The sequence below is a fragment of the Patagioenas fasciata genome, chromosome 3 (genome assembly GCF_037038585.1).
Source record: "Patagioenas fasciata isolate bPatFas1 chromosome 3, bPatFas1.hap1, whole genome shotgun sequence".
NCBI classification, from domain to species: domain Eukaryota; kingdom Metazoa; phylum Chordata; class Aves; order Columbiformes; family Columbidae; genus Patagioenas; species Patagioenas fasciata.
Genome location: NC_092522.1, coordinates 56,450,915 through 56,465,802, shown reverse-complemented (window position 1 = coordinate 56,465,802; position 14,888 = coordinate 56,450,915). Strand labels below are relative to the sequence as shown.

The following is a 14,888-nucleotide window of genomic DNA, read 5'->3' as shown; positions in this document are numbered from 1 at the left end:
TTATATTTATCTTCAATGTCCCACTAAACAAAGTAATAATAAATTAAAATGACTTAGTCACGAATGTGAAGGAAAAGCGTCTTTGCCAATTGCTTGAATTTTTCCAGCTTGTGTTAAAGTCTTGCTTCAAAAAGGAGAGCAAGCAAACTGCCTGTTCTGCTGCTTGCCTTAAAGAGAAATTACTTTCAGATTCTATTTAGCCTGTAGTTCATAGGTTTGAAATACTTTGTTGTGATGGCAGAATTAACATAAAATTTTTCAGGTAGAATTAAGTGCTTAAAGATTTCTGTACAATTACATACTTTTAAAATACACTAGTAGTAAAAATTAAGTTTGGCCTTTTTCGAAAAGCAAATTGGTGAAAGTCGCATCTGGTGAGAAACAAAGCAGGACTGAGGCAGAGTTCTGGTCTATAACTTCCCTCCCTGCTCTCATCATTACTGTTATACTCAGTCGTTTTTATCAGCAAGGAGGAAGTGCACCTTATATTTGAGTAAAACCATTAATTTATTGTTAGTATAGTTGAACTCTTACAAGTCAAATTGTTATTAGTCCAAGTGTAATTGTTACAGGTGAAAAACTAATAATCATCACACTTACTTGTTTCTACTGTTTGTCCTGCTTTGATGTTCACCTTTCTGCTGCCTCTCTGGGTCCTGAGGTCAATGGTTTCATACTGGTGGTGGCAGTGCTATGGCTGGTTGTCTCCACCTGGAGCTCTTCATTGGGAGGAATGATTGTGCTGATGGTTTCTTCTTTCTCCCTGAAAGATCCAATGAGGGTTGTTTTATGTTTGCTAGCACACCTTTCTCTTTCTTCATGGGTCTGCGGTTCCACCTTAACACCAAACTTAGTGTAATGATACGTTTTATGAATGTTACATACTATTTCTTTGTTCTCTTTGTTGCCCCTAAAACCAGTTTTGTCCAGCTCTAGGTCTGCATTTCTTTGACTGTGGGTGAGTTGTTTATAGCCATGGCTTCCTTGTTTGCTGCCAAGCCTGTGCACCATCTCTTAGCATCCCATGGCTGTACTCCTCTACACTGCATCCTGTATCTTTTACTTTCCAAGGCCTCTGCTGTTGTTACTAGTCCTGTATTTCTCTACACTACATCATGGTGTTAGTTGTAAATATGTCATTCTACGTAGAGTAACTGCTTGTTACTGTTACCTACATAAAGCTGTGATTGTGCCATACAAAGATAAACAAGAGTTTAAAAAAAATTAGCCATAGACACCTAGGGAATTAGAGAAATTGCTGTCACAGCAAAGCCAAGTGAGCTGTCTAGACAGGTCAGAAAAAATTTGAAGGATGCCTGACAAGTCTCAAGCTTGATGCCTTGCAAAATCAGCACATAGCTTTTGTCCTGTTACTAGTGATGGGAATAGTATATTGCAGGACTACACCCTTACAACTGGCAACTGTTTCAATGTAAGAATCTTGTTGAAATAGTTGTTTACACTTCAAGATAGGTAGGAAGATGGTTTTTGTTTTACCCTGTTATCTGTCTTTAATTTCATGTCCCTGTACTTCTCTGTGTTTAAAGAGTCTTCTTAGACTATCGCTGGCTAAATAATTTTCCATAAGTTGAGAAAATAAAACAAAAATGGATTAATTTTGGGGCTTTTTTTGCTGCTTTTCCATATGCAGCTTAAATTTTGTATTTCTTCTTAAATTTATGGAATCTATTTTCTGAGAAGCAATTGTGATGTTAGGAGCTTACATCAGTAGTTATACTTGCTGCATGTATTTAATCATTTCTGCATTTTTGAAGTATGACACAACTTCCATTGCTTTCACTGGAAAGTGAATCATGTATTTGCAGTACAAATTTAGTAATACATCACTGCGGTGAGATGTAGATGATGTTTACTTAGTGCAACATGTGAGATTTTTTTGAACTTAAGCAACTGTGAATACATATTTTAAGATCAAGAAGTCTACAGATCTTGGAGTCACAAGAGATATTTTATTTGGAAACTGCTTTAGTCTTTGTAAAATAAAATACTCCCTGTTTTTTAACAGTTGGGTTTTTGGGAGGGTGCTGGGTGGAAGAATGAATAGTGAAGATTTGCTTAAGTACAAGCAAATACTGTACAGCCTCTCTGAAGCCATCTTAGTACATTACGAGTGATGGCCTCTCCTGGCTGTTTGTACATTTAAAAACCAACATAATATGCATATGTTTTTGTTACTGTTTTTTAATTCAGGAGAATATGCATTGGCTGCAGAGCTGTACAGAGAAGTGTTACGATCATCTGAAGAGCACAAAGAAAAGCTCAAAACAGATTCCTTGCAAGTGAGTGAGCATTCAAATGTAAAGAGATGTAGTTAAGAACTGGAATACTTTAGTTTTAATTTGACAGGTCAGTCTTTTCTTCCTCCCAGTGGTGTGCTGAATGACTCTTCCAGCTTGCTGTTATTATCACAAACTTTAGATAGGAATCTGTCCAGTGACCTTCACATTTCCTTTTTTTTTTTTTTTAAATAACCTACTGTATTTCTAGAAACTTTTCCTTGTGAGTCTTCATGATATTCCAGAAGCAGTGCATGATCTCCACCTGCTGTTGTGCGATAAATTTACCAAACTGAATTCCTAGACTTGTATCTACCCACTGTGACTGCCCACATTAGTGGTACTATATTGCATGCTGCAAATACAGGATGCTGCGTTTGCATTGAGAATAATATTAACGTGCTAAATGATAGAGAGTAATGAGATTGTTGCACTGCAGAGGATGTTCTCTGAAAGGGCATCAAAACATCAAAAAGAATCAAAGTGAATTTTCTCTTCAAGAAATATATTAATACGCTTTGAATACTGTGTTTAAAATATGAATATATTCTCCTGATTAAAAAAACCCAGTGGTTCTCTAAACTCTTTATATTTCAAGAAATATCACTTCTAAATTGACCAAAATTCTCTTAAGTGTAACGAGATATTTAAAATGTTAAAGTGAGATAAATAAGAAGTGATCAGTTGTCTATTTCTTTACTTTGCTTTCTTCACGAAGTTATTCTTTTACTATCTTGCATTAGGTCATCTGATGGCTTTGTTTGCTGCTTTGATTTTTCCTTCTCCTTTGTGACTTCCCAGAGGCATTTTTTGCTTAGCATAGCCATATCAGCGTAAACTTGTTAAGCTACTCATAACAAGATATTAATTAAGCTGTTTTACTGGATTATGCAAGCCAATAAAGCATTTTTCTTTCTCAAAATGTACACTTCCTAATATTGCCTTTGTGTAATAAAACACTTCTGAGTACTTCCCAGTTGTGTAGGCTTAGCCCTATAAGATGTTGACAAACCACTGCTGGCCAGTGCCCCTCAGTGGCTGAGATTTTAATAGGGCAGAAGTGAAGTGAATCCGGGAGGTGAGAACAACCTCCAGCATCATGAACTTGTGCCCTTCATATGAGTTTGTGGGACGTATGCAGGCAGCATAACATTAGGGGTCTGGTTTGAGATATGTGGCGTGAGCCTAGGAAAGAGGAATAGGGTTGCCTTATATTGACAATCAAGTTTATTTCCCTTAAAAATAAACAAACGGTCACTTTTTATTTTGTCATCATTAATTTCAGAAAAATTAAAAATATGAAAAATTGTTGAAGACTTTGAGAGCTGGTTTTTTCCTTATACTTTATTTTGCTTCAGACAGACTAGGTGAATTGTCTCCTTTTAATATTCTGAAAGATATTACAACAGAATTTGGTCTTAGATAAATAACTTGTTTTCCATAATAATCAAGGGCTGTTTTAATTAGGTGGCTGAGTAAAGGACAGAATCTGATGACTTGGTGTCATGCTTGCCTGCTGATTTACTTTTGTGGTGTTGAAGAAGGTCTTTTTAATGTTTCATTTCCTACCTCAGTAAAATGAGGAAAAGAATGTTTGTTTTCTTTATAAGATGCTTCCAGATTAACAGTGAAAAAATAAAGCTAATTTAAAATGAATACTAATTTCTTGCTGTATGTTTTCATTGCTGTTTAAACTCTTCCTGTCACAGATATTGCAATGTATTTTTTCATGATTGCTGTTGACTTTGTGCATATTTAGAGACTTCATTCTACACACAACTTGATGGAATTGTTGTTGGCAAAGCACCCAGGAATTCCCCCAACTTTACGTGATAGCCGACTTGCAGAAGAGGTAAACATTGTTCATTTTTATATAAAAGTATTTTGAAGAGCACTTTTTTTTTTCAATACTTTCTCTAACTAAAGAAATAACATTAAATAGCTTTCAGGTTTACTATGTGCATAATTATCTTGATAGTAGCAAACGAAGATTCAAACACACCCTAGAATGCACAAAGTAAAGGTATCTAATGAAATCAGAATGTAATTGTGAAAGATGCATATGTGTGTACATGTTACTTGTAAAAAAGTTATTTGTTTATCAGTTTTTAAAATATCAAATAAACTGGTGTTGATCATATTGTGGAGAGACCTGCATACCAAGAGAGGTTTCCACTGTCAGAAGTAACTTCAATGAAAAAATTATATCTGATGCATCTAAAAATAATGAAATTTAAACCTTTCTTGTTATTTTATGGATAAGTTTTATACGTAGGTAAGTTAAATTGTCCTGTTCTCAGATTGTTCTGAAATCTTTTTGTTTACTTATTCAGCACAATATATTTTAATGTACAGAGAAGTAAGAATTATGAGTTAAATTCCAGTTCCTTTTTGTAATACAGTGTATTCCTATTGTGTTGTTTGGGTGTGTCCAGAAGCAAAATTGCATAGTTGGAACTTTGTTTGTCTTAAATTATTTTTGGGCTAGATTCTAGAGGAAAAAAATAATGCTAAATATTGCCTACGAATGAAAGTGGGTAGCATGTAAGCAGCTAGCCATTTTAAAACATTAAGGCAGCTGGAGAGTTTTTTACATTTTCAATTATTCCTCATAAATATGAGTTATGCATAATTTAAAGTCTTACTTCCATGCAGGCAGAACAACTTCGGCAGCATTATATGAGTAAATCCAATGCAGAAGTTGCAGAAGCCCATCAGGCCTTGCAGCCAGTTCTTCAGACCATTCGAGAGCTCCAGAGAAAGGCAGGTACCTCTTACATGTATTTAGTCTTTGAATTTTGGGGTTTTCTTAAATATTTTCATCTGTTTATCCAGAACTCCAGCTGTTTATTATCTCTAGCAGTTCTAGAGTTGGCAGTGTGCACATGCACATTGTCAACAGACACACACAGAACCCCAAAACATATTCCGTGTTCCCCACATAAAGAGGCACACAATACTTGATGAACAGATGACTGAAAATAGAAGTACGTGGTGGCATGATTCTAGTAAAATTTAACACCATGTTTGATTTTTATATTAACTGTGTTTCACTTGTAACTTGGATAAATAAGTTTAATAGGGTTTGGTGTTTGTTACTTTCAAATGAACTGTTCTTTGACATGCATTTAGTCATTATGCTTAAGGCTTAATTGTGTTTAGTCAATATGATAATTGAGTTTTCATGGGTAGGTGAAAACCCTTAATGAATTGGTGAACACTTGAGTTGAAAGGCTGCTTGTCATTTGCATGATACTGAAGAAATGATGAAGAAATTAGGCAAATGGCCCATGAGGAAGTAAACTTCTGTATCTTCTTTCACCTTTTAAAATCACAAGGTCACTTTAGTGTTGCTCTGTTGATTTCCCAGAGACCTTGCTTTCTATGATTGAATGATCCTTTTGTCTTTTTTTGAGAGGGAGAGAGGAAGGAGAAACTTGGAGATTACAATATCTCTGGCTATGCTGTGTAAATGGCCTCAGTGAATCTAACTCTACTGAAGCAATTTGAACTAGTAGAAGTAGATGGGAATGTAGAAAATTTCTTAATCCTTTATTCACTTACACAGGAAAGGGGATATTTTTCAAACATAGTCATCTTCCTCTTTCCGTGGAATTTACCAGTCTGTGTTTGTGTGGTCTAAAGAGCAGTGTAAATCTTTGCTGCAATGAGTAAATTGGTTGTTTGTTGAATGTTCATGGATAAATCTGTTCTTTTGCATACAGATACATTCAGGTTCTCCTTGGTGGTTGGATGTCATCCAGACAGCAATACAGTATGCCATCGATGAAGAGCTTGTTCAACGTGTGCAAAATGAAATAACGTGCAACTACAAACAGCAGACTAATAAACTCTCCATGGCAGAGAAGTAAGAGAATAGCTAAAATAGGCTAATGAATACAGTTAAGTCTGCTCACATCCTCTTATCAGTTTCTGCTAACAGTTGCAATTAAATAGCAGGAATTTTTGCTTCAGAGCATCTGGGCTGCAATTAAGTTCCAAAAACACTCCCTCCGAAAGTATAACTAGATCGAAGACTTGGAAAGAAAAGCAGAACTCCAGTTTTCTCCTAGACAGACTTTCTCTAAAATGTTCCTTTTTATTATCTTCTGTGGTTTTGCAGTCTTCTGTACTCGTGCAACTGCTGAGCAAGAAAGATTCAAAGTTTATTGCATTAAAATTGAGTAACCTCTAAAAGAAATTGACTTACTTAAATGGCAAGTAGACAGAAAATAACAGAAAATCATTGTGCAATACAGTAAAATAGCATCACTGTTTTTCTGAGCAAAGAATTTTGGTTTAGATTTATGTTAGAGGCAACAGTACCACTGTTGTTGTGTACAGTTATAGAATGACAGATTGGAGGGGACGTCTGGAGATTGATCGCCTAGATCGACTTCTGACCAATAGATCCAGGCCCATCCTCAGCGATTCAGCCCAAGCAGGTTGCACAGAGATTTGTTCTGTTGGGTTTATGGTATTTCCAAGGAGAGAGATTTCACAGCCTTTGTGTGAAGCCTGTTCCAGTCTTTGACCCACCTTGTGGAAAAAAAAAAAAAAAACTTCAATGTAGCTAATATGCGTTGCATCTTTTGTCCATTGTCTCTTGTCCTTTTGTCATGCACCTTTGAGAAAAGTTTGGCTCAGACTTCTCTGTGCCTTTGGGTTAGGTAGATGTAGAAAGCAATAAGGTCTACCCTGACCAAGGCTGAATAAAGCGTTTTCTCCCAGCCTCCTCTTGTACATTCTGTGCTTCAGCTCCATAAGTTCGTCACAGAAAAGGGAGACCGTTTAACTTCAGGCAGTTTTCTCAGATACATGAATAATCCTTATGCTCTTGAATACAGTCTTTCTGAATAATTTTTTTAGTTAAATACTTCTTTTTGTTATATATATAAAAAACTAGGTGTATATAAATGCATATACATATGTATATGAATATCTGTGTATAAAATGTGTGTATGTATGTATTTAAATACTTTACATATGCACAGATTTGAACTAAATATGTAAAGAGAGATCCTCCAGTATGTCTGCTCTGTTGACAAGATCCAAAAAGGTGGCAGTTCCTTGCCCTGCTGGAAGTAAGCACAGCTTTTACTTTTCAGTACTTAGACTATTCAACAGAATTATGTTAAACAAATCCTTATATCGTCTTTCTTCAAAACTCAGAGTTAAGCTGAGAAGGAAGAAGGAAATTCTGTCTGCTCAAAATAGATATTGAGACCACCCAGCTGGAAAGTAGCTTTGTAGAAAAGGACTTGGAGGGTTCTGGTGGACACCAAGTTGACCATGAGCCATCTATGTGCCCTTGTGGTGAAGAAGGTTAATGGTATCCTGGACTGCATTAGGCAAAATGTTGCCAGCTTGTTGAGGGAAGTGATCCTTTCCATCTACTCAGTGCTGGTGAGGTCACATCTGGAGCACACTGTGTCCAGTTCTAGGCTCCCCAGTAGAAGGAGATGGACATGCTACGGAGAGTCCAACAAAGGGCCAAGAAGATGACAAAAGGGCTGGAACAGCTCTTGTATAAGGACAGGCTGAGAGAGCTGTGGTTCTGTTCAGCAGTTTGGGGGCATCTTCTCAGTGTATATAAATACCTAAAGGGGGGGTGCAAAACAGATGGAGCCAGGCTCTTTTTAGTGGTGCTCATTGACAGGACCAGAAGCAATGGGCACAAGCTGAAACACAGGAAGTTCCCTCTGGACATCAGAAAATACTTTTCTACTGTGAGGGTGACTGAGCACTGGCACAGGTTGCACAGTGAAGTTGCGGAGCCTCCATCTTTGGAGGCTGGCTGAGCAGAATCCTGGGCAACCAGCTCTAAATGGCTGGAGAGGGGTTGGACAGAACAGCCTCCTGAGGTCCCTTCCAACCTCAATCTGGCTGTGAGTCTGATGTGAACATTTTGTGGTTAAGTGTTGTTTGAGAACGATCGCATCTTGTTCTGGCCAAAATTAATTTGAGGAAAAGGTTGTTTGCATGTTCATGCTGAGCTCATATGCCTGTGCATTCATCTATACGCTTGCTTGTATTATACTGGATTTTTTTTTTTTTATCATCACTGGAAAATCACTATTTAGGAAGTGTCTTTTGAAATTGTTGCTACTTACAGGTTGTGTAAGTTTGCAAAAGTGACCTGCAATACCAGTATTTATTTTACAAAATAGGGATAAAACTTATTTTCTTCTAATTTTTTTTAACATATTCATTAAAACCTTAAAAAACTGTCTTATGAAGTGTTACTAGTCAGCGGTGGAAGCAACTAGTCCTTACCTCTAGTTGAGTATTAGAGGTGGTTGGTATAGTGGGAGATTTTAATAAATGTGAAATATTTGGCAACCGATAGTATTGACAACAGACTGATGATTGCGATTTACATGTATTTTTCAGACTACCTGGTTAGGCAAACTTGTCTATTTTAAAATACATACCACTTAAGTAGGTAATTTAAAATGACAAACTTTAGTAGTGTTGTTAAACCTGTGCTAGTCTCTCCACGTTTTACAAAAGCGATATTATGGATCAAACTTTCCATATGCGGTAGAACCACAGTTTTGTAGTACACTGTCTTGTATATGAATGCCAGGCCTTGTCTGAAGGCTGCACTCTCGGCAAGAGACCTCTGCTCAGGGTAAAAACACAATACAGGAAGTGCTTAAATGGTGTTCATGTTCCCACTCCAATCAAGAGAGGCATCTAGATTTTAGAAAAATAGTTCACTGTCATATCCATTTAGTAACTTTAACTTTGAAAGCTAACTTGCAAAATGCAGTATATTTTTGTGATGGGTGCATGTGTCTGCTGTGAGTTGCACAGATGCACTGAAAATCAGTTTGGCCAACAGATGCAAATAAGACTGTAAGTATATGTAGTTGTTTACCTTTAGTATATTTGCATTGTGGACTAGAAAGTTTCAGGTTGGTGTTGACTACTAATATTCGATCACATCTCTCAAGTCTTGGAAAGAGTCTTTCTATCCTACAGATACCAGGCATCATCTCAGGAGATACGACGGAATGATTCCTAACAGTTAGCATTATGTGTAGTAGTAATAAGCATTTATTTATTAACTTCTTATGTGGTCCTGTATTGCCGTTTAGCTATTTGTCTTCTACTTCAAAATACTGAATTAAGTTTTGATTTGATGTCTCAGTGTGCAATTAGTTCCCTTTTTATTTAAATCAGATTCCGTGACTGCAGAGGCCTTCAATACCTGCTCACAACCCAGCTGGAGGATGTGAAGAAGTTCCAAAAGATAGTAAGAGAAGCAGTGAAAAACTTGGAAGGCCCTCCCTCTAAGCAGGTCATTGAGGCTGCCACCATCTGCCATTTACGACCTGTTAGACTTCCACTTAACAAGTATGTCTTGAAAATAGAAAACATGCTTTACAGGTGTATTATTGAGTTTTTCATCATTTGAAATAAGAAGTTATTAAAGTCTTCTGTATTCAGGGTCTATATGCACAGAGATATCACAGATAGCTATTTGTTAGGACCATGACCTTACCTTGGTTTTATTCTTACAAAACCTTTTCCTGTCAGTTATTACATTGAGTGTACATAACTCTTAAATGGTTCTTTTTGATCGACTTTGGGGTTGTTTTTATGTTGGAATTGGGAATTATAGGAAGTGCTTTGGTTTTTGATGAAATACTGAGTGCTTGTTTTCAATCTTCTGTATTGCAGCTGTGTCTTTTGTAAGGCTGATGAGTTGTTCACAGAATACGAGTCAAAGCTCTTTTCTCATACGTAAGTTCATAGCTTTTTATACTTCTCACTGTTAAAAAATGTGGAAGTTGGATTGTTTTATATTTTATACTTTAAGTTTTATGAAATAACTTTATGATCAAATTACAGCAACTTCTTGCTAGTGGCCTTGATAGCAATTTCATTAGTCGGGTTTAATTTTCTGTGTAAATTTCATTTGAAAAAAAAAGTGTGCAAGGAACAAACACATGCCACTTTTTCTCAAGCTGCTATAATATGACTATACATTTGAAATGAAGTGTTGAAGCGTTCAGAAAGTGATGTATAAATACAAGTATACTAACCAAACACATATTCCTGTTTGTGCAAATGTTTGTGCAAATGTTTGCAGTCGGGTTGCAAATGGTATAATACCATACTCATTCATATTTTTTTTTAATTCTGTATAACTTGTGAAGTAACAAAATTTGGCTAAAGCCACAGTGAGAGAGGAGATTTCAGACATGACTGCAGCTGTGAGCTGGAAGAAGGGCTGCACCCACATATGGTGTGAGAGAAATATGCGTAGTGAACAATACTGAGAGGTATAGATTACAGCCCTATGTATGGTTTCTCTTTGACTTCCGTCTCTCATAGCCCCCACCATGTCAAAATTGGATTAAAAAATCTTGAGGTCACTGAGAAAACATTTTGAAAAGTCCTTACCAGTGCAAGCTCTCTTATGTAATGATTGCTGGAATCATTAGGAAATGTTAGTGTATTTCTGAATTAGCATTGTTTGTCAAGGAGAGAACTGGGAAGCTGTAGTGTTCTGAAAGAGTGCAATACACAGCAAATTTTGCATCAGAGTTTTAACTGCAACTCTTGCTGATTTAAGTAGTCAGAATTGCTTTTTTTTTCCAAATGAATGTGACATTAATCATTAATAACTACTGGAAGATAATTAAGATGTATAAGCCCTCACAAAAGTTACTCATGACTATGAGCTTATAAAATGGACTGTACAGTGATTTCATTACTGATACTGAGGTCACTGTGTTCAAAGAAAGCTTTTGGGATATCAAGTAATAAAACAGTTGTTTATATTTGCTTGGTTTGTTTTATCCTTTAACCAAATATTAGAAGGCTGAAATATATGGTGAATAAGTAGAAATGGATGCAAAAGTACAAAATCAGTGGTAAGTATCATGTTGGGTTTGTTTTTAAGTGTTACAGGCCAAATGGCAATATTTGAGGAAATGATAGAAGATGAAGAAGGGCTCGTTGATGACCGTTTGCCCACTACAAGTAGAGGACTGTGGGCAACCAGTGAAACTGAACGTGCCTTGAAAGCAATTCTCTCCTTTGCCAAAGCTCACCGAATGGATGTTAAGCTAACTGAAGAAGGCAGCATATTTCTAGAACTCTTTGAAGCATGGAAAAAGGAATACAAGGTGCAGTAAACAAGATGGTGACAGAACAATTGTGTAGCCCATTCAATGTAATATAAGCAACTTTAAGCTGAATATGAACAAATTTAAGTTGTATTCCTGAAATTAGGATTTCCCTACACAAAGCTTTTTCACAGTGCTTATTACAGGATTTTATTTAAAATGGCCTACATATGATTTAAGAGTTTCTAAAAGCTATACTAGTTACTAAACAGATTAGTAAGCAGTGTAATTGCATCTATTAAGACAGTATACAGCTATAATTAAATGTTTGTCAACTTAGTTAAATCAGAATGTAGCAAGACTCAGCAAATCGAATGTTGGTCCATTCTGTAATTCAGTTTATCTTCAGTCTCATGCTAGCTACAGATGTCCTTTCACTATTGCTTTATTTCTTGGATCTTCTTTACTACACAATGTAACCTGAAATAATTAGTCTCCTGTTGTTTGAATCAGAGAGAACTACAGGAGTGTACTGCAGCTTTCTCCATGCATCGCTGTGTGTCTGTGTGTCCTTGCAGTGAATACGTACCAGGGATGAAGAAGGGGCAAGAGCTTTTGCATACAAGAGCCTCATCCTGTCTTACAGCCTAGGTGTAATCAAAAGTGTTTCTCTTGAATGCTGCTTTTTCTCATTTTTAATTGACACAAACTTCAGCTTCAGTAGAACATACCTGTGTTTCACCTCTGTGATCTTTCTCCCAGGCTTTTACAGTTTTCACAATTAAAAAATCAGAAATCGACAAATAGCGACTTTTGGCATTTGCAAAAGAGGTCTCTGAATTTCAGTTACATCACTGCAGATTTTTTTTATATAATATGCAAATAGTGGAAAGCTTGTGAAGAACTAATTAACAGTATTATTGGTAATTTAAAAATAATATCAGTTTATATGTATAGCATGTTTCCAGTTGTAGCCACTTCTTTTGTAGAACACCAGAATTTACTTTTTCTTGGGTAAATTGAGACTGTTATCTTCACTTTGTGCTCATCTGTGCTCTTGTCAAGACCACTCAAGCTGTTAATATTTTTCTAAAACGTATTTCATCTTTAAGGAACAGTCCCAGTACTATAATAGCTTTCTGTTCAAAATTGCTTAATCATTTTTCCTTATTCAGCATTTGCTTAGTCTCTCAAGGCATTTGGTTCTGAACTTGTAGTTGCATTGTTTATTGTAATAGTTGTAGAAGAAATGAGAGAAAACTATTTATAGTTGTTCATAAATGGATGGAAAAGAAAGCAGGCAATGTGATCTCCATACTGTTTGTTTTCCTTTGCCATTTGTTGTTGTGGCTGAATTACTGTAAAGAAAGATTATCTCTTACTCTGAAAAAGTTTTCACGTTATACAAGGTATGGCAGAGTCATGTAAAGGGAACTCAACTCAGTTCTGCTACTGATTTGTTGAGGCTTTTTTTACAGTTGCTTCATGAATATTGGATGGTACTGAGGGATCATGTGTCTGCTATTGATGAGTTGGCAATGGCTACAGAACGGCTGAGAGTGCGTCATCCTGATGAGCCAAAACCAAATCCACCAGTTCTCCACATCATAGAACCACATGAGGTAAAGTACTTGGCAGGAAACAAATTACTTAGGTTTGTTTTTCTGAAAGAAAAATAAAAATAAAAATTTGCATGTAGATCTATATAGGAGGTCTATAGTGTGCTTCTCTTTCCATTTGAGAAAGCCTTGGTGGAGTAAACAGTTCTTATCTATTTTTATGTTCAGCATGTGGGCCTTTTTGAGCTTGTAAGTTTTATTTTGATTTTTTTTTTTGAGCCTTTTGACCATAAGAGTGTGGTGTGTTTCCAAAAGGCTGCTGTCCTTTCAGCAGCAGGTGAATGGCTCGAGGACCTTTCTCTACAATTGGACAGTTTTCCAAAGGGGTGGAAAATTAAGTTGACCTATTTTCTCACCCTTATTACTACTTTCCACAAGGACCTAAAAACAGCAGTGAAAACCTAGAAGACAAATCTTTTATCAGTATCTTGGCATTTCTGAGCATCCTCTCAGACACTGTCTATTCATGAACATAAAATAATGCTGTGTTGATTTAACATTTTTTTTTTTCTTTCACTAACAGAAATGTTTTCAATAGAAACATTTTGTGCTTTTTTTTTAGTAAGATTCAGCGTTAGATAAAACTGCTTCTTTTATTTCTGTAGGGAAATAGATGCATTGTGTGTGTATTAAAGCAATTTTTAAAATGGAGCACTTTGCTTAACAAATGTTTAACAAAGTCTACGATTTATGTATGTGCTTGCAACAATAAAAGAAACACCAAGGCCTTCATCCTTTGGGTGCTTGATTCTTCTGCAGTGTTAATAACTACGTCACTACCAGCTGTAATTAATAGAAAAGGAGTCCGCTTGATGCTTCTATCTTTGTATACGTTAAATGAAAAGTGAAAGCTTCTAAGTAGTATAAAGTAATTGCTTGTTTCTTAGACATTGTGTAAGCAGTAGACTCTGGGATCTATTTGACTATAAGAAAATAGATGATAAATTGAATGAAATATGAAAGAAAATTTTTAAAAAATAAGCTATTTAAAATTGATTTTGTCTCTGTAAAGAACCAATAATGCAGATAAACAAATAAAGAATAAGTTTGCATATGTCCTCAGTCTCAGCCCATTCACGATACTGTGTTCATACTGGGTACTGGAAAGAAATAGATAATAAATCTTGCCTGGGGAGAAGCACATTTTAAATTTACGGAATTAGCTGTTCTGTCTGTCCGCATTAAATAATTCAGCTAAATTTTGCCAAGAAATGAATATAAGTCTTATTGTAGAACTTAACTGTATTTTTTTTTTTAATGTGTGTTTAATACTGTTTCCATAGGTAGAGCAAAATCGAGTGAAACTTTTGAATGACAAGGCAGTTGCCAAATCACAGCTTCAAAAGAAATTGGGACAACTTCTGTATCTCACTAATCTGGAGAAGGTAAGGTTTACAATTCCTTGGTTCTTACCAAAGTGATGTAGTTTATTTACCTAGTGGAAAGCTTACATTGTAAAGAAATTGTATTTTCAATGAAGATTCATTACATGTTGAGATTCAGTGTGGAGCTCTTTTTGTTAGTGCAAAGTCATAAACTTATTTATTAGATTATATAATCACAGTATCACAGTATCACAGTATGTTTGGGATTGGAAGGGACCTCAAAAGATCATCTAGTCCAATCCCCCTGCTGGAGCAGGAACGCCTAGGTGAGGTCGCACAGGAAGGTGTCCAGGCGGGCTTTGAATGTCTCCAGGGAAGGAGACTCCACAACCTCCCTGGGTAGCCTGTTCCAGTGCTCTGTTACCCTCACTGAGAAGAAGTTCTTTCTCAAATTTAAGTGGAACCTCTTGTGTTCCAGCTTGATCCCATTGCCCCTTGTCCTATCATTGTTTGCCACTGAGAAGAGCCTGACTCCATCCTCATGGCACTCACCCTTTATATATT

General features: G+C 36.2%; 1 protein-coding gene across 3 annotated transcripts in view; it reads left to right on the top strand.

Moving 5' to 3' along the window:
* The window catches only part of SHPRH (SNF2 histone linker PHD RING helicase), a 56,412-nt gene that overhangs the window by 23,536 nt on the left and 17,988 nt on the right, over positions 1-14,888 (top strand). For all 3 annotated transcript variants that reach the window (XR_011738343.1, XM_065834688.2, XM_071806385.1), the window contains exons 15-23: positions 2,212-2,300; positions 4,057-4,149; positions 4,953-5,060; positions 6,023-6,165; positions 9,486-9,659; positions 9,987-10,049; positions 11,215-11,440; positions 12,859-13,002; positions 14,283-14,384. Coding sequence is in view for 2 of the 3 variants with exons in the window: in XM_065834688.2 (XP_065690760.1) it covers positions 2,212-2,300; positions 4,057-4,149; positions 4,953-5,060; positions 6,023-6,165; positions 9,486-9,659; positions 9,987-10,049; positions 11,215-11,440; positions 12,859-13,002; positions 14,283-14,384 (1,142 nt within the window). In the remaining variant the exon portion in view is untranslated. The remainder of the gene's footprint in view (positions 1-2,211; positions 2,301-4,056; positions 4,150-4,952; positions 5,061-6,022; positions 6,166-9,485; positions 9,660-9,986; positions 10,050-11,214; positions 11,441-12,858; positions 13,003-14,282; positions 14,385-14,888) is intronic.